The sequence below is a fragment of the Terrapene carolina genome, unplaced genomic scaffold, assembly GCF_002925995.2.
Source record: "Terrapene carolina triunguis isolate 2854851 unplaced genomic scaffold, T_m_triunguis-2.0 Scaffold238, whole genome shotgun sequence".
Lineage (NCBI taxonomy): Eukaryota > Metazoa > Chordata > Testudines > Emydidae > Terrapene > Terrapene triunguis.
The window spans coordinates 10,489,771-10,516,991 of NW_020664589.1; the positions used below are offsets into that span (position 1 = coordinate 10,489,771).

Sequence of the window (27,221 nt, forward strand, 5' to 3'; positions counted from 1 at the left end):
GCCCAGTCTGGTTCAATTCCCATTGATAATGTCCATGTACAATTAGAGCCAATTAGGGAGAGGCAGAGAATGACAAGTGTTTGGCCAGAAGGTGGGGGTGGGGGGTCAAAACAGCAATCAAATTTCCCAACCACCAAATGCAATTAAGGAGTATTACTTACCCTGCTTGCCCAGGAGGGCCAGCACATAAATGGCAAAAGCCAGGAGCGCGAGCGTCTTTTTCCCCAGCATGCGGACCACCGGGAACAAGAGATCCCCCTGCCCAAGTTTCAGGCTCCGGGAAGTGGCCTCCATGTACTTCACCATGATTATGGTTTTCCTGGTCATCCTGGTGGTAGCTCTGCAAGGCACAGCTCCCCGGGAGAATTATTTCCCTTACAAGGTGCCCCTGGATCCCCAGAGTTTCCTGGAGCTCTCGTGGAACGTCAGCTACCCGGAGCAGGTGGTACATTTCCAGCTCTTGGTCAAGGAGCCAAAATTCGGGCTGCTCTTCGGGATGTCGGACAGGGGCGAGTTTGAGAACGCGGACCTGGCCGTGCTCTGGAGCGACGGGCACAGTTCCTATTTTGGGGTAAGCTGCTTGCACATTGCCAAGCTTCCAACCTCGGCTGCCTGTCCAGGGAGTCCAATCCTGGGGTAATTTTTGCTCTGCAGTGGGAAAGGATTGGACTGTACCTAGATCTCAGTGGAGTCCAGGGGAGTGCGGGCTGAGTGAGACCTTCAGGTTTGGTCTGTACGTTTAGCTGTGGGTGGTTAACAGGTGCTTGGAGGTTTATTCCAAAGGGATACAGGGCTCACATACCACAGTGATGAGTGTGGTATAGGATCTGAAACAGAACAGAATAGACTAGTTAGACTATCAGAGGAGCTAACAACTGCTCTCATTACTTGACCCCAGTATCTTTATGAAATTTATTTCCAAAGTACTGTAACAGACGGCTGTATATCAGCAGCTACACCATGCACACACGCATGAGGCGTCACCAACTTGGTTCGCTTGTGCGCTTCTGTCAGTCGCATTAAAAATTAACCACAACTCCAGTTAATGACATCGAGAAAGTGCAAAAGTGATCATCCAGAAGCTCTGCTCTGCCAGCCTCAATAAGCCGCATGCAAGTCAGATTTGAAGCTGTAGCAAAGATCAACAGGACTTTGGAAAATACAATTTGACCGCCTGCTGCCAGCAGCACAGTACTAGAAGAAATTAAACATGCAAATGCATTTTGGGTGGACAAAAATGCCGAATGCTAGACAGGCAGCTCGGGAGCTAATTTCTGATTTTGCTGTTTGATTTTAGAAGTGCAAATTATCATCTTTTGCTACACGATCAGTGTTTGTTACTTTTTAATTTTTCTTTACAATAGGTGTGTATCTGAAATAACAAATCACAGGAACCATCCCCAGGGCTTTGGCCTGGGCTCATTGTAAATTTATTTGAAGGTAGAGCTCAATCCAGATTTTTTCTGATGAATTTGAATTTACCAACTGTCACTAACACAATCTACAATAGAATAGAAGGATGAAAAGGAGGGTTTGGGACACTACGAGGTGTGCTAGTTTTTTCACTAATTACCAGCTAATCACCGATATGAGAAGACTTGAATGCTACAGGATTGCAAAACACCGGGTTAAAAAAAAGAACATAAAGGAACATTTCTAGTATGGTTTTCACATGTTCATTGTAAGATGCACAGTGCTCAATTCAAAAGCAGTCAGCGTTCTGACTTCTAGTCCCATTTTGGGAGCATCTTTTAACTACTGCATGCAGATTTATAGAAATCTGTACACTATTATCTCTCTCCCCAGCAGTCTTTCTTCTGGTTGTGTTTGTCAGATGCTAAAAGATCCAAATTTGCTTAACCTTTCCAGATACTATAAGATTAATTTGCGCAACGCATTTCTGTGAAAACAAATGCCATGCTTGATTCTTCCCCCCTCCCCACCCCTCGACCAATATGTTCAAGGAATACAATTCTACACTTCAAGCTGAAATGATGCCAGGATGTCTATTCCTTTTTATTTCTCAGACAAAAATAAAATGAAATTAAATCAGTGGCTACTCCAATGGAGTATGCGCAATGAGATATTTCCCAGTCTCTTCCTACACCCAGTAAGTGAAAGAGACCTACTGGAGACATACTCAGTAACCCAGTTCATACTCCCAGAACCAGTGCAAGTTTTAGGCTCTGATCCTCTACATCTTTAAACCCAAGATTGCTTATTGGGCCAGTTTTGCCACCCATGTGCAATGCCCAGCAGCACCTTACTCTTGGAGTAGTCCTGCTGCGTTCATTGGCACTATTTGTAGAACAGGTTCTGGCTGCAGATGATTACGGTTTACGAATACGAACAGAGGTTTGCTGGGTCATCCCCAGAGTCCTCCAAGGAAAGGTTGGGTAGATTGGCAGAGGTCCTGGAGGTTTTTCGCCTTCCTCCGCAGCATGGGGCAGGGGTCGCTTGCTGGAGGATTCTCTGCGACTTGAAGTCTTTAAATCATGATTTGGGGACTTCAACAGCTGAGTCAAGGGAGAGAATTATTCCAGGAGTGGGTGGGTCAGCTTTTGTGGCCTGCATCATGCAGGAGGTCAGACTAGGTGATCATAATGGTCCCTTCTGACCTTAAAGTCTATGAGTCTATGAGTGTCTGACCTTAAGCCACGAGGCAGCTGGTCTATGAGAAAAGTCTTTGAAAAAAAAAATGTTGCAGCACAAACAGGTGCAATACCTTCTTAAATCCCTGCAGGATTTTCCTACCTCTGTGCTGCTGGTCAGAAATCCAGTCCTTTGTTTAAAGGAACATGGATGTTGCTGACATAAAAAGTTAGGTCCTTTTCAGAAGTTACTAACATCAGCTGTGCTTAGTAAACACCACCCCCATACACCAAACGATGCATCTTGCCTCCCTACAAATCTTTCTGTGCCGTACAAATTCTGGGTCAGATTTACTCCTCCTGTCACTCTGCTGTTCTATGTATCCCTGGTGAAATGCCCCTGATCGAGATGTTATTTACTTGTATTGCAGCAGCAGCTAGGAGCCCATGTCATGGACCAGGACCCCGGAGTGCCAGGTCCTGTACACACACAGAGCAAAAAGACAGTCCCACTAAGACTGAATAATGCTGGCAAAGCATCATGTCCTAACTGTTTATAAGGATTTCCCCCCCCTCCTCTGCAGGATGCGTGGAGTGATGAGAAAGGGCAGCTTCACCTGGATTCCCAGCAGGACTACCAGCTTCTCAAAGCGCACAGAACCCCCGAGGGACTCTACCTGGTCTTCAAAAGAGCCTTCAGCACCTGTGATCCGAAGGACTACCTTATAGAGGTACTGCAGCGCCTAGCCATGGGCAGAGGCAAAGTGCCAGCTCAATATTTCTCCTGTTCACAGGATGGGCTGGACTCTGAGTGCTGTGCCATCCTGGCAGATAGTCTCATTGGGATCACTTATCGTTGGGAGCTCAGGACTGAACTGATAACAAATAGGTGAAATCCTGGCCCTACTGAAGTCAATAGAAAAAATCCCGTTGGCTTCACTGGGGCCCGGATTTCACCCAGTGTGCGCCCTGGCGCTGTTTAAATACTTGTGCTCTAGGAACCAGGTCAGAGCTCTGGGTCAAACGTCAGCATGACGAGTGCTCTGGATTGAAAGCGAGGGCACCTGGGCTTCTGATCGTGCTTACACTGGTGTAAATTAGGAGTAACTCCACTGAAATCAGTGAGTTATACTGGTGTAAAACGGGTGACATCAGAATCAGGTCCCTGCCTGTGGCAGTGAGTTGCGGTGTGACCGCAGACGTGTTGGCTCTCACCCCTCTGTGATTCGTTTGTGAAACAGAGATACTACTTACGGGGTGGTGGTGGGGGGGTTAGTTCACCGCGAGGAGGAGATCCTTGGATAAAATGGGTTTGCTTTGGCTCAAAGGAGCTAGGTATGTGCAAACTATTATTGTTGGGCTTTGCATTTGTGCCCTTGTAATGTGGAGATCCTTGCATTCTCCACTACTGTTCATGGTCTAGACTCTCTTGGAAGGCATCAGAGGCAGGAGAGTACGTCTCGAATCCAGAGTCTGACCATCGTTAGGGAACACGGCAAAACCTTCCTCTGGGAAAAAGCCTTTCTGCCAATGGCACTCACAATGCTGACACCCTTTCTACCCTTAATCCCCTACCACCTAGGGTGACTAGATGTCCCGATTTTATAGGGAACAGTCCCGATTTTTGGGTCTTTTTCTTATATAGGCTCCTATTACCCCCCCACCCCATCCCGATTTTTCACACTTGCTGTCTAGTCACCCTACTACCACCCCTCTGAACACGCAAGAAATTAAGAAAATCTTTCAAAAAAAAATCCCCAAGCAAACCAACAACCCCACCCCAGGCAAAGTTTGGAACCCAAAAAGGGAGAAAAATGCCAGAGAGTTCACAAAGTCCAGTAGGGCCTTTGCTATGGCTACCGATGGTATGGGGAAGGTGCTCAAATACCCCGGTGACGAAGGGCAGTATAAAGATGATTAGATTAGATAGAGAGCGCTCTACCTTTTCACCCCCAATTCAACTGATTCCTCCCCTCCCCCACTAAAACAAGTAACTGAAAATCAACAGTTCATTGGTACGATGCCCAGTTTTTCATCTATGCGGGTCTACTTCCCACATGCTATTTGTAAGAGAACATTAGACATTCATCCCTTTTAAACGGGAGAGCTTTAAATAATGTTTACACAATCCAGTACAACTCTTTATAAATCTCCATAATATACTGAGTTTATCCGGTTCCCGTCATCCGCTCCCATGAAGTACGTTGGCTCTATTTAAATACATCTTCTGCATCACTCCACATCACAATGTGGAGCCAGGTATTTTCAGAGTTGCAAAGAGGGTATCTCATGCTGAGGTACAGTCACAAAAAACTTTTCCAATGAAATTGTCTGGTTTTGGGTTCATTGAACTTCTGTGAAATGGCAGAATTTTTGGGAAAAATGTCCTATTCTGGATGTCTAGGAGGGACAAGCATTGTGTCATCAAGAGGGAGTATGGTCCAGTAGACCAGTGGTTCTCAACCAGGGGTCCAGGGCCACCTGGGGGACCCCGAGCAGGTTTCTGGGGGGCCGTCAAGCACGGCCAGCATTAGACTCGCTGGACCCAGGGCAGAAAGCCAAAGCCCCACCACATGGGACTGAAACCCCTGGGGCTGCAGCTGAAGCCTGAGCAATGTAGCTTCACGGGGGCCCCTGTGGTGTGGAGCACCAGGCAATTGCCCTGCTACCCCTTAACGCCGGCCCTGACTTTTATATGCAGAAAACCAGTTCTTGGGCACAAGTGGACCATGGGGGTGGAGGTGCGGGGGTCAGTAAGAAAAAGGCGGAGAACCCCTGCAGTAGCGTGAGTCGAGGACTAAGAGCGGGAACAGATATTGGTTTCATATCAGGACAAAGATTTTGGTGACGATGAAATTTTCAAGCCAACATGCTTTTTTTTTTTTTTAAAGCATGCTCCGTGGTGAGAAATCTAAAGTCTCCCCAAATAGTGCAACCTTTTGAGGAAGAGAGAGTGTGTGTGAACTTGTGTGAAAGGAATCTGTGAAAAAAATTGCATAGTTTTTTTTTGTTTTTTTGGGTGTGTGTCTGTGTGGGAAAAAAATTGTTCATACTTATTCCCATCTCTGCCACCGATCCAAAGCCCACTGAAATCAACAGGAGTCTTTCCACCGGCTACAACAGTCTCTAGATCAGACCTGCTAACAGAAACTGTCTCTCTCTCTGGGTGTGCATATGTGCGAGTGAGAAAGAGAGAGAGAGAGAGAGACCCTTGTTTATGAAGGGGGAGCAGTATATTTCACGGTTAATGTGTATGTATTAATTTATTATATCTAGACATGAGCTGGAATTGCCATGAGCTGATACACTCTGAAGAAATCAATTTAAACCATCTAAATTAGTAGGGAACTGCCTCTGATCAGGGATTAATGCAGTGAAATAATATCAGCCAGATTCCCCTAAATCTGTAATGTCATTCTAAGCAGCACCCTGCAACATGGCAGTGACCCAGACACAAAGTAACAGTGGGCTCTCAAATTTGCCATGCCTGAGAGGTAGCATGACCCTGCCTGACTCACCCCAGCTCTCAGGGCACTAAAAACTACACAGGCAGTTCCGAGCTCTCCTGTTCTGCAGGTTTCCCTGCTATGCCAGTGTCCTTTCTCTCTCATTTCAGGATGGTACCGTGCATCTTATCTACGGGATCCTTGAGAAGCCAGTCCGTTCTCTCCAAGCCATCAACATCTCTGCCCTCCACAAGGGGCTGCAGAGGGTGCAGCTGCTGAAACCCAACATTAGTACCCCGGAACTGCCCAGGGACATGAAGACCATGGAGATCAGAGCCCCTGACGTGGTCATTCCCAGCCAAGAGACCACATACTGGTGTTATATGGTGGAGCTTCCAGACAGCTTCCCAAGACATCACATTGTCATGGTAAGAAGGAGGAGAGTTTTTCTGTAGGAGAACAGGGATGTTTTCCTTATAGCTAATCTGTTAAAGCTCAGGCAAGTTGTCTCCATCCCCTTAGCCTCTAGTGGAGGTGTTCCTCTATTCTTTCATTCATTGGCCAGCATCCTGGATAAACAGTGCTCTCTGTGCTCCAAAGCCAATCCTTGAGGTCCTCCTCTTTCTCAAGGCTGCACCTTCCAGAGGTATCAGCCACATAGCAGCTTCCCCACGGCTTGGTATCCCCACACCCAGCCTTCCTCCATGACCTCTCTCCTAATGGCAATGTCCACTAGGATTCCCCCTATTACTGGCTGCAGAATCCAAAGACCAAAGGCTTCTCAGCAGGGTGGCAGGAGGTGGGAACTTTGTGGACAGGAGCACTGCTCTTCTCTCCTGAATTGTCACAACAGGCACTACAGCGATCGCTTGTATGGAAAAGGAAAGTGTAAGATGTATTTTTAGTTTCTTGTCATATGATGTAGCGGTTGGAAACACATTCCACCTGGATACAGTTTTCTTCACTTCCAGTCTTCAACCATTGTATATCATTGCTGGACATTGTTGAACAGCTTCCACATTCTGCATCAGAGGTGGCTGCCTTTCAGTGGTGGGTGAAGCCAGACATCTATATCCTCGGTATCTCCATCTAAACACAAGAAGTTTGTAAAGCGTTTTGAGATATTGTATGTGGTTACTATATAGAAACAGAGATAGTATGGTGATAGGAACTTCAGATAATTGTAAGGTCCTTATCACCCATTATTAATACTTGTGCCTTCTTCTCGGATGCCCCTTTTGTAGTATGAGCCAGTGATCACGGCAGGCAATGAAGCTATAGTCCATCATATGGAAGTCTTCCAGTGTGCTGCAGAATTTGACAGCTTTCCACATTACAACGGGCCCTGTGACTCCAAGATGAAGCCGGACCGACTGAACTACTGCAGACACGTGCTTGCAGCGTGGGCCATGGGCGCTCAGGTGTGCAAACGAGAGCCGTGGCGGGTGCACCGACTCTCACATTCATTTCAGATGCTTTTCTTTTGTCTCACTTTCTTTCATATCAGAGAGGAATCAGGACCAAGCCCTGGGATGTGAACACCCCTGACATTTCGTGGTGCTCAAAATCTGGATCCCAGTATTGGGGTTTGGGCTCATTCTTGTTTAATATCCCCGCCCCCCACCCAGACCTCGGGCATAGGCGGGATCCTTAGCTGGTATCACTGAAGTGACCAGAGCTATGCCAGTTTGTACCAGCTGAGGGTCCTTCCCATACGCATGCAGTATAAGAACGCTCTGTCAGAGTGGCAGACACCTAGCCGTTCACACACTCGTTTGGGATGAGACACAGTTGTGGGCCAGAGAATGATCTCCCCCTTCCATACTTTCCTCTCTAGCTTTTTCTGCCTGGCTCCATGGATCGGCTGCACACAACCTGCTCACATTCTCTCCTCCTCCTGCTTACAGGCCTTCTACTATCCAGAAGAGGCAGGACTTGCCTTTGGCGGTCCGGGCTCCTCCAAATATTTACGGCTCGAGATTCACTACCACAACCCTCTGGTGTTCAAAGGTAAGCAAGCCTTCAGGGGCCTATGGATATGGGGCCAGCAACTCACGTACATGCCAGACTCTTGAGCGCAGCTTGACCCAAGGGGGAAAAAAAATCTATAAAAGCTCTTTAGCTTATTGTTCCCCAGGCACTAATATACTGAGGCCAGAACACTCCCAGGCTGTCCTCCTGTGGGATGGCATCCTGCCCTCCCAGGCTCATTCACCGGCAAGGGAACCCACGTTTCCCTAAAGGACTGGCTGTCTATACCTGCACACACCCCCAGCTCAGGGAGAGGGGTGCCGGCCTGCAGCCAGACATCATTGCCTTAAGTAGAGGCAGGTGAGGCATAGCAGGGGAACATGTCATGGAAAGCAGCTCCTACCCAGATCCCTGCAGAGCCTCAACCCAGCAAAGCACCCTAGCGGGGCTGCCAGTGGGACGTGGGGAAAGCAAGCCCTCACTTTTACAACCTACTAGCTAGACTCTGCTGGGTTCCGCTTTCTCTGCTCATGTCAGCACAGGGCCCTGTACTTTTAACCCAGCTGAGGCCAAGAAATACTGGAGACCTCATGCAAAAGGCCCTGCCTGTGAGACTTGTTCACAGATAGGAGAGGTTTGGTCTGGATCCCAATCTCCCCAGCCTTGTCTGGCTTGGCTTGTGCTCTCCCTCGTATGAGCCCCTACACGCTGCAAACTTGCCATGCAGTCTGGCACCATGCAGCACAACTGGCAGGCTATGCACGGTTCAGGACTGCAGTAGCCAGGGGTGGGTACAAAGGGACCTTTCAGATCTGGACTGAGAAGCCTTGGCAGAGCTGTTGAACTTCTGCCTTCACCATGCCTGGCTCAAAGCAAAGTTATCAGTCCCTCAGATTGGAAGGTGCAGATGGAAACATTTCTTCGTAGTCTTTCCAAACAGAACGTGAAGCCAATAACATTGGAGCTTTCAGGCAGTTATTTGCCTAACCAAATACAATCACATCGAGAGAGACACACAGAAATTCTGCACAGAAGCAAGGTTGCAGAGCCACCTGTTAAGTGTTAAGAGGTCGTTTTGGAGTGGTCTACCTGAAATAGTTCCCAGCTAGACTAGCCTCATTATAAACAGATATCCTGGCTGGGAATAAATAACAAGAGCATAAATGGTTAATACTGGGCACTTATCTTACCTTTCAGTTGAGGATCTAAAAATGCTCAGACGATTAAGTTAGCCTCCCAACCCCTCCGCCCCCAGGAGGCAGGTCAGCATTATTACCCCCAGTTCACAGATAGGGAAACTAAGGCACAGAGTGGTTAAATGACTTGCCCAAAATGTCACACACAGTGGCAGAAATAGACCCTAAGAATAATGATTACTAGCCCTGGACAAGGCAACCTCAGAATTAGGCTGCACATTCTTTGCCCCATATTTATAGGGACCTCTGACCATAGTATTTGAGCTCATTGCCTCGGTGAGATAGGGCAGTGCTGTTACCCCCATTATACAGCTGGGGAACTGATGCGCAAAGCGGCTAAGGGACTTACCCAAGGTCACACAGGAAGCCCATGGCCAAGCAAGGACTTGAGCCCAGGTGCCTCAAATCCTAGGCTAATGCTATAACCACTAGACCATCCTTCCTGCCTGTGGGGAGTGAAAACATCTTCCTTTCCCAGGTATGCAAACTCTTGGTCTTTCCACCACTGCTCTCAAACACTGGGGCTGAATTTCATTACCGAGGGAGAAGTCTGGGTGGGAGTGGGATGGGGGAGACAATTTCCAAGTGAATAAATAGCATTTCTTGTTTGATACCTTTGACAGTCGACACATTTTTTAAAAACTCCACTAAATTACCAAATTTCTCCATTTACATCAAATCAACTCACTTCATGAATATCCCAGAGTATTTTTAGGAGGCCAGAGCATATGTACGGCAGATCAATCATCTCACATTCCGAGACTCGAGAAGCAACACGTCTATAAATATACAGCTCGCTCCTTTCATTATTTTAACCGCTTTTTCCTTTTAACCAATAACTTCGCCCCATTTATTCTGATCTGTTTGATGAATCCAACCCAGAGACAGATACTCATAAATAAGTACGAGCCCTCTTGGCCCTGGCTAATCCGGCCTTTCCCTTTACAGCTCACACCTGAAAAACGTGCCAAGGGCTGGCGGGGGGGGAACCATTGGTGCTAACATTGTTTTCGCTGTTAAGAGAACCCAGGAGTCCTGTCGCCCATGCTCTTGCTCTAATCACCAGTTGACCATGTGTCACAGAGACAGTGGCATCATCAGAACTGCTTCACCTACAGCCGCACTGTTCTCTACCCTTCTAGTAGCAACGTAAATAGGGTGCATAATGCAGCTGATTTCACTTGAGCCGTACAGTGGGGCTTTAACCCTAAACCTGCAGATCTGAAAGCATGAGCTTCAACTACTTGTGCTAGAGGTCTAAGTCCTTTAGCTGGAAGCAGTCATCAACGCCTACATCTCTTATGCAGCCCAGTCACCGGAAGGTGGGTTACACCAATATCCCTCCCAGACGGGCTGGAGATTTGTCGCACTTCTACCCACACAGCTGCCAGGGTGGCTGCAATTTCTGCTTTTTATTCCCATTGTTGGAGAGAAAAAGTCTTCACTGGGGAAGGGCTCCGTGCTCCCATCCGGACAAACCCACCCCAGAAAGGCTCCCCAAGTGATCATCTGTATTTTCAACCGTCCCTCCAAAAGGACTGGACAAAGCCCCCTTCTATGCCTGTTGACCCTGCTGGCAAAAGAGCCAGCAGGACTGTGCCATGCTTAGTTTGTGTCCCTCCACGCTTTGGGATGAAGGCCTGGTCTATACTTGAAACATTTGCTGGTATAGCAATGTCATAAGAACATAAGAACGGCCAGACTGGGTCAGACCGAAGGTCCATCTAGCCCAGTATCCAACAGTGGCCAATGCCAGGTGCCCCAGAGGGAATGAACAGAACAGGTAATCATCAAGTGATCCATCCCGTGTCGCCCATTCCCAGCTTCTGGCAGACAGAGGCTAGGGACACCATCCCTGCCCATCCTGGCTAATAGCCATTGATGGACCTATCCTCCATGAACTTATCTAGTTCCTTTTTGAGCTTGGCCTTCACAACATCCTCTGGCAAAGAGTTCCACAGGTTGACTGTGCGTTGTGTGAAGAAATATTTCCTTTTATTTGTTTTAAACCTGCTGCCTATTAATTCCATTTGGTGACCCCTAGTTCTGTGTTATGTGAAGGAGTAAATAACACTTCCTTATTTACTTTCTCCACACCCGTCATGATTTTATAGACCTCAATCATATCCCCCCTTAGTCATCTCTTTTCCAAGCTGAAAAGTCCCAATCTTATTAATGTCTACTTATACAGAAGCCATTCCATACCACTGATCATTTTTGTGGCCCTTTTCTGAACCTTTTCCAATTCCAATAACGTCACTCAGGGATGTGATTTTTTTTTTTTTTTAATGACGAGCCTCTACTGGCAACCCCCCTAGTGTAGATGCAGTTATATCAGCAAAAAGTCCTTTCACTAGTCGAGTTTATTTTGTTTGGAGAATTGGTATAAACGATACTGGCAAAAGCCCTGTTTTCCGGTATGAGCCGCATCCCCACTAGGAGGGTTTACTGGTAGAGCTCTACCTGCAAGCTTTTCTAGTGTAGACGAGGCCTAGGCCTCAGGGTGGCATCTCATCACCAGTCACGCTCCCCTGCCTGAGGGGAGTGAAAAGCAATCACGATCCAAGGCTAACACACAGCCTCATGCAGAGTTACCGCTGGAGGGTTTTTCCGAGAGAGGCAGCAAACCCAACCCGCTGCAAATCTTATCCAAACCCTGCAGCCTCACAAGTGTCTTTCTGTTGGGCTCTGGTGAGAAGGATTGGTGCACAAGAACCGATGGCAAGCCTTGGAGTCCCTTTCTGCTTTTCCCAGAGCTGAAACTCTTTCTTCGCTCAGATCAGTTTGCAGAGGGTTAAGACAGGATCAGTAACCCGGGGGGGAGGGGGCATTATGCAGTGACATTTCACTAAGAGAGCGCCAGGATCTTCTCTGTTAATTACAGCCTGGGGGCGGAACGCCATCAGCCGAGTAGAAGTTATATCACAGTACACATTTCACAGCCCTTAATCTCCATAATCGCTTCCACCACCCCAGCTTGGCACTAGAAAGTTAAAAAAACTGCACACACCCAATCCCACTCTCTCACACACACACTAGGGTGACCAGACGTCCCAATTTTATAGGGACAGTCCCGATTTTGGGGGCTATTTCTTATATATGCTCCTATTACCCCCCCACCCCCGTCCCGATTTTTTACACTTGCTGTCTGGTCACCCTAACACACACCCTACCAATAACAACATAGCCTTGGTTTTTGTAACAGCCATCCAGTTAGAACAGATACGATCTCCCAAATTCCCAAGAGCATTCTCAGAAGAATTCCCAGGCCTGTCCTTCTGGGCTCTTTATCATTTGCTCGCCCAAAAAACAGGGCATGCAGGATGGACTACGCTAACCAAAGCTCCTAGCACATCCAAACTGCACACAACTTTCCACCTGGGGAGAGGCATGGAGAAGGAAGGACGGATGCTAGTCACCTTGCTTTATACATTGTTGGAAGGTGCTCGCATACCATGAACACAAGGACCTGAATGGAATAAAATGGAATGCGTCACGTGCATGAAAGAAAAATTAGAGGGCCCCCAAATGCCCTAGGTTCAGTCCAGATCCAGGGGCATTTCCTGGGCAAATTCATTTCGCTGGGAAATGCTGGCTTACTCCCTTCTAATCTCAGGAAGGGTGGCTCTGCTCTCCCTTCAGGCTATGAACTTACCTGAAGGCATAGCAGTAATTTCATGAATTAATTGCTAACGGAACCTGGTTGTAATGAGTGGGATGCTCAGAGCTGATGCATGTTTGGGGAGGAAGCCAGGAGACTAGGGAGATGATGGATTCAGATAGGTGCTGCATTCCAGTCCAGGGCGATATAGAGTACAGAACAAGAATCTCATCCTTTCAACAACTGGAGGTTCAAATCTCAGTCTAGGCTGGGTCCAGAATAGTTTGTTGGGGGCAGAAGAGAAGCAGAAAGGTACAGAATAAAAAAGGCACCATCTCTTGGGTGGGATTTGCAAGCAGGCTATTCACTGGCCTTGGTAATTGGGAGGAAGGTTCTCCCCACTCCGCAAGGGAAAACAGAAGCCTTCATTGGAATGTACTGGATGGCTGTCCATTCATAAATCCCAAGGCCAGAAGGGACCATTGTGATCATCTAGCCCGACCTCCTGCATAGCTCAGACCAGAGAACTTCCCCCCAAATCAGTCCTCGAGCAGATCTCATCATGCTGCAGGGGGGACGCTCACGCCAATCAGCACCAAGACTTGCTAGAAGAGCTTTTTTTGGAACCCAGGGGACACAAATGGGTTCTGGGCCAAATGTCTCTAATTCATAAAGGGCTCCGTTATGAGCCTGGTTTTGGGACTGCACAGGGGAATGAGGGAAAGCAAGGAGCCCTCTTACTCCTCAGCATGAGATACTCCCACATCGCCGGTCCCTGCACGGGATTCTCCCGCCCACCTGGGTAGGGATGGGGAGTGGGGGGAGCTTTGGCTCCTACCCTACCCCCTTCCTGCATGCAAGCCAGTGCACTGGGAAGCAAGCTGCTCAGAATAGGGCAATCACAGCGTACATCCCCTATGGCGCTAGTGGGGAACCAGGCTCTCGTTTGTGTCTCAGTCACAGGCTGGTTCCTGCCCTGCTCTTGGGGCAGTGAAGCTACATGCCCATCCTTACTCGGGCTGCATCGTCAGGCTACAGTTCAGCCCCAAACTGGGATAAAAGTTCTGCAACTTGAGCATGGAGAGTCCTAGTTCAGAACCAGGGTGGGGCTGCAAAAGGCAAGAGGAGAGAGAGACTTCCCACCCCTAGGTCTGAACTGAGTTCTGGGTCCCTCCAAAATCTGCCTCCCAAACATACTCCTACCTGCTGTGGAGTCACGTGGGCTTCCAAAGACATTCCCATTTGATTCCCCCTTCTCCTCTTAGTGAGCTGCCGGTCCCTGGGCTGGTGACCTTTCCAGATAACCAGGCATGTATTTGCAGACCATTTAGTCCAGTCTCTTGCTGCAGGTACAACTGCCTATGGAGAGAGGGGAGTAGAACAAGACGAGTACAAGGAATGAATGCAGTCAGCCAGCAAATGGAAGAACTGAGCTGCTCTCCTGACGCTTAGTGCGCTGAAGTTTAATTTTTCATGTCTGACATTTCCCCACGTGCGACTCTTACTCCCGCTGCGATTTGCAACGCGGTGTCACGTCGTGTTCTCTTGCCTCGCCAGGTCGCCAGGACTCCTCGGGGATTCGCCTTTATTACACAGCCACGCTGAGACGCTATGACGCTGGCATTATGGAGCTGGGCCTGGTCTACACGCCGGTGATGGCTATCCCACCTGGGGAAGCTGGTTTCCTCCTGAACGGGTACTGCACAGATAAATGCACCCAAGTGGTGAGTACGCTAGGGCCTGTCAGAGGTCCACACCAGCTCTTCCAACTCAGCGGCATGAGGCATGTCTATGCCAAGAGAGGCCCAAGTGCTTGTGTTTACTTGGATGAGATGACTGAGCTTTAGAGGAACTGGCCAGGAAGTAGCTTCTTCTCCTTAGCGTCTGTGCAGTGTGCCCCAGGTGGCCAGGATTCATCACCGAATTTGGTCCGCTGGTTGGATCATTCGCTTCCCCGGCTTGGGCCAGGTACTGATGGAGTAAGTAGCTATTGCGCAGGAGTATGTCCAGAGTACCCCCAGGTCATGCACTGCTGTGCAGTTCTTGGAAGAAAGCGAATCGGGAATGAAAGAAAAGTTGCAGCAACTCACTGTCTTTTATGCTGCAGTGAGGCGTCCCCCACCCCTCACAATAGCATTTTTAAAGTGGCTTTGCAACGTTGAGGAATGTATCTTTCCCATTCCACTGTTAATCTCCCATACAGATAGAGGACAAGGTGAGGTTGAAGCCATTTGCCCAACGCCCCAGAGTCGATGGCAGAACAGGGACTGGAACTCAGGCCTTCCAGGCTCCCAGCCCCATACTTCAACTGTAATGTTTTTAATATAAAAATGATGCTAGGTGTAGGGGTAGCAAAAAATGCCCACAGTGCTCTAAACACATCCATGCATCTTATTTAATCTATAATTGACAGGAGACTGACAAGCAGTAACATGATGGGGGAAGGGGTCCTTGTGCCCGTAGGTGAGGGCTGGGTAGGTTGACATCAAAGTTCCCATGGCAATAGGGTGTACCACAGGTGTCCTTGCACAACATTCCCCCTCGTGGTGAAGCACCTGTGTGTATGAGGTATTGCTGATCTCACTTCCTTACAGTCACTGAGCTATCAACATCCAGTTCGTTGCCTGATAAAATGCTTGTGAGTACAACAGAAACCCCACATTCCAGCCTATTCTACTGTGAGCACTATGGAGTTCCATTATAACAAATGTTGTTTAAAACAAAGACCAAGGAGTGTTCTCCAGATGTTCAGAAAATGCCGACAGCCCATTTGAAGTCAATTCTTCTTGACAGCCATCTGCTCAATCTCCCTGGTCTAAGAACCATTCCCTGTCTCAGAAAACTTATTACTGGAGTTTCAACTCTTAAAAGGTGTAATTTTTCCCTAAGACAACACAAGCTACTTCCATTTTCAAGCCAAATGAATACTGCACACTGGGTAGATGGGCACCATGCAATTATACAAATCACCTGCCAATTTATCTATCCATTGGGGTTTATGTTTCTCCCATTTAAAGGGCCATCACCAAATTTAATTTAACATTTAGTTACAGTGGCACCTGTGATGTGCTACATTTCAGGAGGGGCAGGTCCCTGCCCACAAGAGATCACTGTCAAAGACCTGACATAGAGGTAAGCAGAAGTTAGGGAAAAAAACAACAAACAAGGGATTTTTAATTTGAACGTGACGGGGAATATGGTCTGGATTTGGAATCTCTCTCTAATATGTTTTCTCAATTTCCACTGTGACATCAAGGAGGTTTTAAACAGTATTTTTAGAGGCCCTACCCAAAAACAATCGTTGGTGCTGTGCGCTAACAAACATAAGGAAGCCCACAGTGCCCGGCCAAGGCAGCTTCTGCTGCATTAGAAAGTGGTGGGCGGTAAATCAGGGCTGGACAGACTGAACTGCTAAAATAACATTTATTTTCAAGCTTCTAAGAGATTATAAAAACAAAACTCCATTTAAAATTACTTGACACTGTCCCTTTAAGTGCCTGCCACGCCCCTCCCACGGAAGCCGGCTCAGTTCCTCAAGAGCACTGATGAGAGCTCTTTGGGAAAGAGGGAGTGGTGTTGGTTGATTTAATCATTCGTCATTATTTCGGCCCGTACAAGCCTGGATATTCCCATGGGATTGTTTTTCCAGGCTCTGCCCCCGGCTGGGATCCACATCTTTGCCTCCCAGCTCCACACTCACCTGACGGGAAGAAAGGTGGTGACGATTTTGTCCCGAGAAGGGCGAGAAAGGGAAGTTGTGAATGCGGACAATCACTACAGCCCTCACTTCCAGGTACTCTCCTTTCCCCATTGCCCGCAGCATCAGACCATCATGAAAACAACCCTGCCCTCAATCAATGGGCGGTCTTACCTCCCACACACACGGGTGCAAATCGGATTCAGTGCTGCTCCTAACTAGACTCATCAACGCTGAACAGGGAAGATGGGGTAGCAAAGGGGGAACTGGTTGCATCTAACTCCAGCGTTGTTGTTGTTCTTCTTTTAGGAGATCCGCATGTTAAAGAAAGTGGTTTCTGTCTTCCCGGTGAGTGTCAGCAGAAGGAACTACAACAGCTCCCAAGTATAGAAGACGCTTTGCTTCAATAGCAGTACCTGGGGGAAGTTCTTTGGCCTGTGTTATATGGGCAATCAGATTACATGATCATAATGGTCTCTTCTGGCCTTTAAAATCGGATTCCCTGACATGATTTTATCCTACCGGCTCTGATAATAAGTGAAGCCGATAACCCTTAGACAGACAGACTTTCTCACAGGACTCAGTGCCTTAGCATCTAAGCACTTGCTAGGTAAATCAGCTCTGCACGGTGAGGTTTGATGTTGCTGCGTGGGCAATGTTCACTTTGCACGCGCCATCGGCACTCGGTGAGAGGTAGCCATGGAGCGGATGGTGCTGAATTAGCCCATCTCCCTCAGCGACCCTGCAAGCGTTACTGCCCACAAGTCTCCAGCCCTGGAAGACTCTCGGCCTCCAGCTACGAGCCAGCCTCCGCACGGAGCACTCCAGCCCCGGCAGGAGCTTACCATACACATGTAACGGGAAAGAAATAGTCAGCATGATCACTAAATATACACAATCGGAACCCATTTGTCCAACAGCTATTCCAGGGATCTCGCCATCACATTATCATCATCAGCAGGAATAGACGAAGTTGGGCAGAACACACATTCGTGACAGAAAAATTCACAAATGCCCCTGCAAAATTTCATGGCTGTAGAAATGTTCTGACCAGCTTCATTAGTAACTCCAGGGGAGTTAACCCAGGGGCCTGACTGTACACCAGGGAAGTCAATGGGAGTTAGTAACAGAGGGTCCTGTGGCACTTTTAAGACTAACAGAAGTATTGGAGCATAAGCTTTCGTGGGTGTATGAAGTGGGCATTCACCCACGAAAGCTTATGCTCCAATACTTCTGTTAGTCTTAAAGGTGCCACAGGACCCTCTGTTGCTTTTTACAGATTCAGACTAACACGGCTACCCCTCTAATGGGAGTTAGGTAGCTAACCTGCTTAGGCACTTCTGTCAATGCCACTAGCCGCCTAGCTGCAGCTTTAGGTGCTTAAATCTGGCTCTGAGTTCCTTAGAAAGTAGGGAGGTGGAGGAAAATCTCGCAGGGCAATGACTTGAACCCATCCCTTCAGAGAATGTGTGTTCATCACAGTTACTAACACTCAGGCCAGCATGTTGAAGGGAAGCAGGTTGCCTGACATGTCAACTAAGCTGCTGCGGGGGTGGAATCTGGGAGAGGTCTCCCACGGCACCATTCATGGCTCTGCGCATATAAGAAATAAGATGTCAGATGTAATGCTGTAGCAATATGTGCTTAAACACACAGGGTGATGTTCTCATAACAACCTGTATGTACAACACAGAGGACAGGAACCAAGCAACTGTGGTAAGTGTGCGTGCACACGCGAGCACACACATGTTTATGTGCGTACGAGACAGGGAGACACAGGTGGAAGGTTGCAGTTGACAACAGTGTACGCTGAAACTCTGGGTCAATGGGATTAGTTGAGTGCTGCAGGTTAGACACATGCTTAAATACCTTGCTGAAGTGGCCTTCAGCCGTTTCCCTGAGGAATAGTGGTCGAGGAATTGTTCACTCCTTGCGATCAGTCTCCTTAGGTGATACACCTCTACCCCGATATAACGTGACCCGATATAACACAAATTCGGATATAACGCGGTAAAGCAGTGCTCCAGGGGGGCGGGGCTGCGCACTCCGGTGGATCAAAGCAAGTTCGATATAACGCGGTTTCACCTATAATGTGGTAAGATTTTTTTGCTCCCGAGGACAGCCTTATATCGAGGTAGAGGTGTAAGTGAAAAGGAATGTGGGTCATTCTAATTCCCATTACAAGCCACTATCCCAGTTACTAATTGTTATTAAAGAAGGTCACATTGTGTTCTAATATCTGCAGCAAGAGAGAATATCAGATATGCAAGCTAAAGGGACAGAGCTAAATATTACTGAGGGATAGCAGGAAGTCTACATATTATTATACACCACACAATCTAGCACGTTTATCGGTCCCTGCTAAAGAGGGGTAAGATCCAGATGAACAGAGGGTGCTACAGATTAGAATGCTCGGTGTGTGGGTGTGTTGACCTTTGGTTTAGAGGTTCACATCTCTGGGTAAAATCACAACGGTTTAGTGCAGTTAATGTTGATCAGGTTTTTATGGCATCTATACATACATCAGGGTTCAGCGGGAAGCTGTTTGCCCATCCCATGAGAATATTTGATATTTTGAAAAATCCTCCAGTCCCAAATCGGGAGGAAAAAAAATCAAAATTTGAAATTTTCATTTTTATTTTGCCCTAAATTTTTTGCCCTTTTAAAAAAAGTTTCTAAATGAAAAGTCATTTCAGACTGAAGAACCAAAACTTTTTGTTGCAGAAATGTTGAAATGGGACATTTTGACAATTTAAAAACCTTTGCCCTCCCCAACATTTTTCGAGTTGGGAAATTTGTCGAAACCAATCCTTGCCTGTGAACAGTTTTGGTTTTACCAAATTGGCATTTTTCAGTGAAAAAATGTTTCCTGGAAAATTTTCCAACCAACTCGGTCGCTGAGATTTCCTATTTGAAACCCAACAACGGTCACAGCAGTGTTCTGGAGCAGATAATGCACACGAGACAGGAATAAACAGCGGCTGCTTATTTTTGACTGGGGAGGGTGCCCCGAAATCTGCCCCCACGCTTGTTTCCCTTCTTCTTGCAGGGCGGGTTTAGCATCACGGACGAGATGTGCGTCAACTACGTGCACTATTACCCCCAGACGCAGCTGGAGCTATGCAAGAGTGCGGTGGATTCTGGCTACCTGCAAAGATATTTTAATCTCGTGAACAGGTACGGACGGAGTCCCCACACGGCTCGGGCTGGGCCTGAGCATGTTGCGAGTGGATGATGATTAACAACAAGCTGTTTGCTAGTAAAACTAAAAATAGGTAATGCCGTGGTTTAAAACATCTGTTATGCAGTAGCAGTGCTGGGTGCATGCAGGCTCAGGGGGAGCTGAGGAATGATTCATACTTGCGTGCTTTAGCAAAAGCCCCAAACCGGCTGTTTTTAAAAGAAAGGTTCGGCGAGAGATCACTGGGAAGGGGACATCTTTTTGGTGAGGGGCTTCTTGCAAGACACGGTGCATGGGGGAAACGTGGGAGCCATTATTGTTTGCAAAAGTGGTCGTGGGCCCTTCACTTTCCAATGCTCAGTTTACAGGGGAACTTAACACTATAGAGTACGCACGGCAGCAAATGGTAAAACCCCAATAAAGTTATAGAGGCTCACAAGTCAGGCTGATCACAATGGTCCCTTATAATCGATGAATCTATAGACTGCTGAAGATCACTTTACTTCTGGCCACACATCCAGGTGCTTAGATAACCCTCATCGTCACAGGATCTGAGTTCTGATAATGGGCCCAATATACACAAATAAAGATAGTCCCTGCTCCAAAGATCCTATATAGGAGACTGTGATTGTATAAGGTACTGAGTGTGTCCTGCGCTGTGCTGAGCAGTCACCGTTTTCAGTGAGTTAAGGACACTCAGCACCTTTCAGGATCAGGCCCTAGTCAAGGAAGAATTAGCCCCGTCCTGCATGGAAGAGGAATCAGTACAGCTCTGCTCTGCTGAACTACACCTCTACCTCGATAGAACGCTGTCCTCAGGAGCCAAAAAATCTTATCGCATTATAGCTGAAACTGCGTTATATCGAACTTGCTTTGATCCGCCGGAGTGCGCAGCCCCACCCCCCCAGAGCACTGCTTTACCGCGTTGTATCCGAATTCGTGTTATATCGGGTCGCGTTATATCGAGGTAGCGGTGTATTTAACTGATATTTCTCCCACATTAGGTTTAACGACGAGGAGATCTGCATGTGCCCACAGACCTCCGTCACACAGCAGTTTTCTTCCATCCCTTGGAATGCGTTCAACAGAGACGTTCTGAAATCTCTCTATGACTTTGCGCCGATCTCTATGCACTGCAATAAATCCTCAGCGGTTCGTTTCCCGGTATGTATGGGTCCCTCCAAGTCACCCATCTGAGAGCATAACTGGACTGTGACCCTGCTGAAACAGGCCCTTTGGACTCAGCAGGGCTGCTCCCTGTGCGGATGCAGAGTTGGAGGTGCTGAGGCTGGTGACAACAAAAAGTTTGGTGCCGCCTGCCTAGCCTTGCCGAGTGGCGGCACAGCTAAGGGGGTGGGAGATGGATTTCATTTTCTCTCAGGCCTCATCAGATTCCTTACTGAGGCCCAATCCATGACGCACGTGTAAAGCTATTGAAGACAGGAGGCTTTCCACAGATTCACCGTTTGGCCTATAGAACCTTTTTTTTACTGGTGTTGATCCATGAGATGTAAAGAACTCAGTTTGACTGCAGGGTTGAAGTGAGTTAGGCACCTACGTGGTTTTGAAAATCCCAAGAGGAACTTATCTGCATCTTTAGGATCCTAAATAGCTTTAAAAATTGGGCCCTAGACGTTGCTGTGTTAGAATGTAGAATGCTACAGTGACGGGCGCAGTATAAACACCTAGTTATTAGGTAAATTAAATTAGATGAGTCTTATTTGCATAAGTCCGTTTCTAGAGTTACTTCGCAGAAGTCACCTTTAAAGTAGAAATTCCTCCAGAAACAAGGGAAAATAAAGGGCTATTTTCAGAATTTTGGAAATTCAATAGAACTAACCCATTGAACACAAAGTCAGTGAGATCAGAGGCCGGGAGGCAGTATGGCCTAGGGACTAGCACGCTGCACTGCACCGGCACTCAGGAGACCTGGGTTCCAGTCCTAGCTCTGCTGCTGGGTGACTTTGGGCAGCCACTTCCCTGCTCTGTGCCTCAGTTTCCCCACCTGTGAAATGATCATGTACTTTTGAGCTCTTTGAATCCAAAACACCATATTCAAGGGATGATGATGATGCAGATTGAGCACAGTTTTCGGTCCCTTATCACCATCACTTCCCAGTGCCATTTCTGGTCAGAATCATAGAATATCAGGGTTGGAAGGGACCTCAGGAGGTCATCTAGTCCAACCCCCTGCTCAAAGCAGGACCAATTCCCAACTAAATCATCCCAGCCAGGGCTTTGTCAAGCCAGGCCTTAAAAACCTCTAAGGAAGGAGATTCCACCACCTCCCTAGGTAACCCATTCCGGTATTTCACCACCCTCCTAGTGAAAAAGCCTAATATCCAACCTAAACCTCCCCCACGGCAACTTGAGACCATTACTCCTTGTTCTGTCATCTGCCACCACTGAGAACAGTCTAGATCCCTCCTCTTTGGAACCCCCTTTCAGGTAGTTGAAAGCAGCTATCAAATCCCCCCTCATTCTCCTCTTCTGCAGGCTAAACAATCCCAGGTCAGGACAATAGAATTGTCGATGACACCTGAAATTATTTTTGGAGCAGGTGTAATCCAAAGCAGTGGGGAGAAACAGAAAACAGATTTAAAAGGAGGAGCTTCAGCTCCCAATAAGATTGTTTTAACAAAGTCTCCATTTGAGCTGGCAGAGTCCTGTTAAACTCACTGGGCCAAATTCTGCTCTCAGGAGGAAATTTGCCCCTGTGCAGAGCACCAGAACAGACTAGTCATGTCCCAGTTAAACCCTAATTTGAGGATTTAAGTGGCGCACAGACATTGTGCTAGCTGTCCACATGGGGTGATTTTCTCAGTTACTTCCATTGAAGCCACTGAATTTAATGGGGTTATATGAGGGCAACTGCGAAGAGAATTTGAAATTAGTGCAGAGCCGGCACTAACATAAAGCAGGCGATCTGGAGTCTAAACATAAATAAGAAAAGAAAAAGACCCAGAACTTCCCCCTCCTTCTCCATTTGTTTTTTTTAACTGAGTGGGATTTTAAGACATCTCATTTATTCCACAGAATTCCTGTCAAGAGAACACTAGCTTTTAATTAGCTACTTGCCTTTCTGCAGTTCAGTGATTCCAAGTCGGTCTTGATTTTCCGGAAGAACTCTGCTTTTAATTATTTAGTAAAATTAAAATCCCTTTCCTGCACAGAAGGTAGTTGGAGGTAACAGCTGTGTGTTGCAGTAGTGAAGGAGAGGGCACTTTCCTCTGACATCCACTTCTACAGGAGCTTGTAGAGTATTTATTTATTTAGATTTATAAACACACACACACACACACGAACAACTATTCTTATGGTCTAGACATCCTTGATGTAGCTTAACACAACAAATAGAGGATGTTACCTAAAACTTTGAGGTATGTAAGCTAGAGCTGTGCGAAATTTTTTTTTGACAAAACATTGTTTTTGCCCCAAAACACGTATTCACTTCAACAGACACATGTTGTGGATTGGTGCTGAAATCACCACATTCTGTCAGCCAAAAGAAAAACAAAATATCCAGAAACCTTTTGTTTCCACATTTTCTAAATAAAACATTTCGATTCCGAATGACTTGTGTCAAATTCTAAACCCATTTTATTTTTAAAAAGGTTAAAAACCTCAAAAATGAGACGAAATATTTTCGGAAGTTAATTTTTATGTATTTTTTTGTTGTTTAGCCAAACTATTAAAAAATGATTTCAGGTGGACACCAAATGAATTTTTCGGTGTGGCCACTGACCCAGAAAAACTCGGTTATTCGCACAGCTCTAATCGTGGCAGAACTGAGCAGGGGCCCAGAACTGGAAGCACAGATGCTGCTGCCGGGTAGGAGGTACAGTGTCAGATCTCTGCTGGGTCCTAGCCGGGAATAGCAGGGTTGCTGCAGGCTAGGAGATATAGTCACAGCTCTGTGCTGGATCCTAGCCTGGAATAGCAGCATTGCAGCTCAGGAGTGAGGTGCGTTGGCAGAGCTGGGTATTGGACGCGTACACGGTGCCTTTTCACACAACGACTAGCCAGTGCTGTTGAAGCACCTCACTGTCGTGGGTGCCAAAGTCACACCTACTTGACACGGTGAGATGCAGGGCTGCATTTCAGGAAAAGCCCGTTTTCAGCTTTCCTGTTGGTTTGCCATTCCAGTGCAGTCGCCCGCCCCTGGCTATGTAAAGCCTCCAGAGGAGATGGATCTCTGTTCCTCTTCTCTTTCGGACTAGTACTCTCCCTCTGCTCCTAGGCAGCCTGAATAATCACGGCCATTCGGGACAAATGATGGGCCACCCTGGTCACTGACTTCTCCAAAGCAGGATGTGCAGCTCCAGTGTAGGACAATCATCTCTCCCACCCCTTAACCCTAAACGGAACTCACCTCCTCCGGGAGCAGGGACTGAGTCCACATCCCAAAGCTCCATCCACTGTGATGGGTTGAGATGACTGAGGAGACCACAAAACCGGATCCACCACACCTCGCTTTGGATTTAAGTTAGGATCCTATGGGGGGGCGGGTGTATGTTAAAGTGGGGTAGGGTCAATGCTTCGTGTTGAAGAGCTACTGGAACTGTACAATGATCCTATGTTCTTATATGGCTTTAACACCGTGCAGATTTATAGGAGGGCTAAAGTGACAAAGCGGCGGCATGGCCGGGAGAGGCCCCAGTGCACACTCAGCTGCACTCCTAACACCTAATGTTAAACAACGATAATGATCTAGCCTCCTCTTTGAAACTGTAACCCATGGAGACCATACTTAGCCTGCCCACCCCGTGGCTGATTAGCAGAAACAGGCCGCGCTCTCAATGCTCAGGAGCAGACTTCCCCAGTCTGGACGTGTTCAGATCTACGGTTTGTGTTGGGCCTCGCTGGGTGGGACAAGCCGTCGGACACCCTGGGCATTCACGGCAGAGGATGCCTTTGCATACACAGCAAGATCCAGCTCTCCGTTCCTTTGCAATCTCAGTGTGAATCTTTCTCTCTGTCTCATGTCAGGCATGTACCTGCCTAACGACGCTCGCCCTCAGATTATGATGGCATTTATACCAGTGCAATCCCTCAGGAGCCAATGTAATTACACCATGGGCAGGAGCTTAAAGCAGAAGCCAGCCTACAGATTTCATTTGTGTTCATTACCATGCAGGCACCAAAATGACCAACCCTCATTATCTCTGTCTTAACAGCAGACTGAATGCAATTTGCAGTCGCACATGGTTTTTACCTTCTTTCCGCTCGTTAAGCTCTCTATCTAGCTAGGCTGCACATTAGCGAATGCGAGGAAAGAACAAGCTCTCAGGGATCAACGCCCGCAATGCAGTAGCTGCCTGTGCGTGCAGAGAGCGGGTGGAACCAGGTGACCATCATTTTCAGCGGGCCGTTACTCACAAATCGAGCTGTATTATACAACTGCCCAGGGGACGCTTGGGAGTCAAATGCTATGGAATCCAGAGCAGGCGAAATTCCAGCTCAGCTGGGATCCTGCCTTGCCTACCTCATGGTGCTTCTCCTCCCCAAAGAAATAGGGCCCGGCTTGGAGGATGTTCTAATCCCACCCTCTGACCACTAGGCAGTGCCTTCTAGTTACAAAGGAGAGTCAAATACTTTAAAAAAAAAAAATCACAGGCAGATTCTCAGCTGATGTAAAACCATGTAGCTCCACTGACGTAACAGAGAGAGGCTGATGGACACTCGCTGAGGAGCTGGGCCAAGGGCGTGCAATACGTTGCTCCAGTGTGCTGTGCCTGAATGGGAAAAATACGAGACCCCCTTTAAAAAAAAAAAGAGAAAGAAACAAATCACCATCTTAACTTCACCCCCCTCTTCCCCGGACTTTGGAATAGGTTGGTTCTTGATCCAGACCCATCTCTAACCTCCACCCCTACGTGTTCTCGTTATTTATTTGTGTTATCACAGTGACTGGCGCCGTGCTAGGTGCGGTACAAACACAGAACAAAAAGACCCAAGAGTTCACCTGCTAACATCTAACTCTCTCTGCAGGGCGAATGGGAGAAGCAGCCTCTGCCAAGGATCACCAGGGTGCTGCCGGAATCAGCCCCAAGCTGCCAGCCCGCCCTAGGGCCTCCTCCGGCACCCCCTGCTCTCGTCAACCTAGGCAGGGTAAAGGCAGAATGAACGCCCGGCGGCCTGCCTCCCCCGATGCGACGCCTCGATACTCGTCATCGCCGGGACGGGACGCTTCTCGGCACACAGGGTTGTTTGGGATTTGGTCCAGCTTTTGTAATGCTGCCCCGGTGGGCACATGTCAGACTGGCTCCCCTCCCAGTTGTATGGTCCATCACACAAAGAAAAGCCCTTACTCAAGGCGGCCTGGGCTCCACTCATGCGCTACTTTCACACCCCCGGGATGGCAGCGAGTGGGTGGGACACAAAGAACACCTCTCCATACACAGGCAGGCCCAGCGCCTGTGGCTTGTCCCCGAATCTCTGGGATGGCGGGGAGGATGCACCACCTGTCTAGAAGCCAAACAGACAAGAGCTTCTCCTACAGCGCCACCAGAGCGGAGGGATTTGCAGGTTACAGAGTTGGCTGCTGTTTCATCTAGACCCTAGGCCACCCTGGGAAGAACTCCGCCCTGTATTAGATACACCGAAGGGTCAGGAGGCCCAGTTAGCCAGGTGCTGTCCAGTGGGCAGAGGGTGGGACCGGGAAAACGTGAGTTCTAATTCCAGCTCTGATGCTGACTCGCCGTGGGACCTCTGCCTCAGTGTCCCCAAACACAAATAATCTATACTGTGCCACCTGCCTTGAAGGGGGCTCGCTAGGGCTAATTCGTTAAAGTTCAGCACGTACTCTGAAGAGGGCAAGTGCTATTATTAGTGGATTATTAGCAATGCCAGCGCTGAGTAATGCAGGCTGCCACCCCCGCAATAATAACGCTCAGGATTTCCATTGCGCTTTGCAGCCAGGCACTCCCTCCCCCCCCCCCCCCCGCCATGCTCCTGCTGGCCAGTGCTAGGTTATCGATAGGGAAACAGAGGCCCAGAGGGCAAGCTGCACTGGCCAGGGTCAGGCAGAGCATCAGCAGAATCAGAAGGCAACTGCTCCTGGCTCCTAGCCATGCACTCCCTCTTCCCCTTAGACTGGGTAATGACAAGCCCTCTTTTTACCAGAAGCCGCTGGCGTGGGCGCCACAGGCTGAGAGATGCTGACGTGCCACTGACAGCTCCTCTTGACATTTGCAGCACAGACCTGGGAATGTCTAATAGCCAAGGACAGGCGCTGTCTGCTGCGGCTCCTCCCCCTCCCACTCAGAGGGGCTCATTCCTATTGAGGGGACCAGATGCCAAGGGACAGGAACAAGCGATGCTTTCGGGTGAGGAGTTACAAGAGAGGGGGCCTCTCTGTCTCTGGCCGGGGAGGGAGGACAAACCACTTAGCAAGAGAAATGACTGTTAAATAGAGAAATGTACATTGGCACACACAGCTAAGCCAACAGCAGGACCCAAGGGAACGGGCCAGAACTTCAGCTGGGGTCAATCAGCATCCGTGGAATTTACGCCAGCTGGGGTTCTGTAGGAGCCTG

At 48.1% G+C, this 27,221-nt stretch overlaps 1 protein-coding gene across 1 annotated transcript; it reads left to right on the forward strand.

Moving 5' to 3' along the window:
* The first annotated feature begins 229 nt into the window (after positions 1-229).
* On the forward strand, positions 230-25,809 carry DBH (dopamine beta-hydroxylase). Its single transcript, XM_024206693.2, has 12 exons — positions 230-571; positions 3,176-3,322; positions 6,208-6,465; positions 7,282-7,458; positions 7,945-8,047; positions 14,363-14,529; positions 16,455-16,598; positions 16,812-16,850; positions 18,159-18,218; positions 19,552-19,679; positions 20,688-20,847; positions 25,675-25,809. The coding sequence occupies exons 1-12, from the start codon at positions 230-232 to the stop codon at positions 25,807-25,809; spliced, it is 1,860 nt and encodes a 619-aa protein (XP_024062461.2).
* Positions 25,810-27,221: the final 1,412 nt, after the last annotated feature.

Coding starts and splice junctions, on each gene's coding strand:
- DBH (XM_024206693.2), top strand. CDS start 230: ATGCGGACCACCGGGAACAAGAGATCCCCCTGCCCAAGTTTCAGGCTC. Junction 572..3,175: donor GGCACAGTTCCTATTTTGGG/GTAAGCTGCTTG, acceptor CCTCCTCTGCAG/GATGCGTGGAGTGATGAGAA. Junction 6,466..7,281: donor CAAGACATCACATTGTCATG/GTAAGAAGGAGG, acceptor CCCCTTTTGTAG/TATGAGCCAGTGATCACGGC.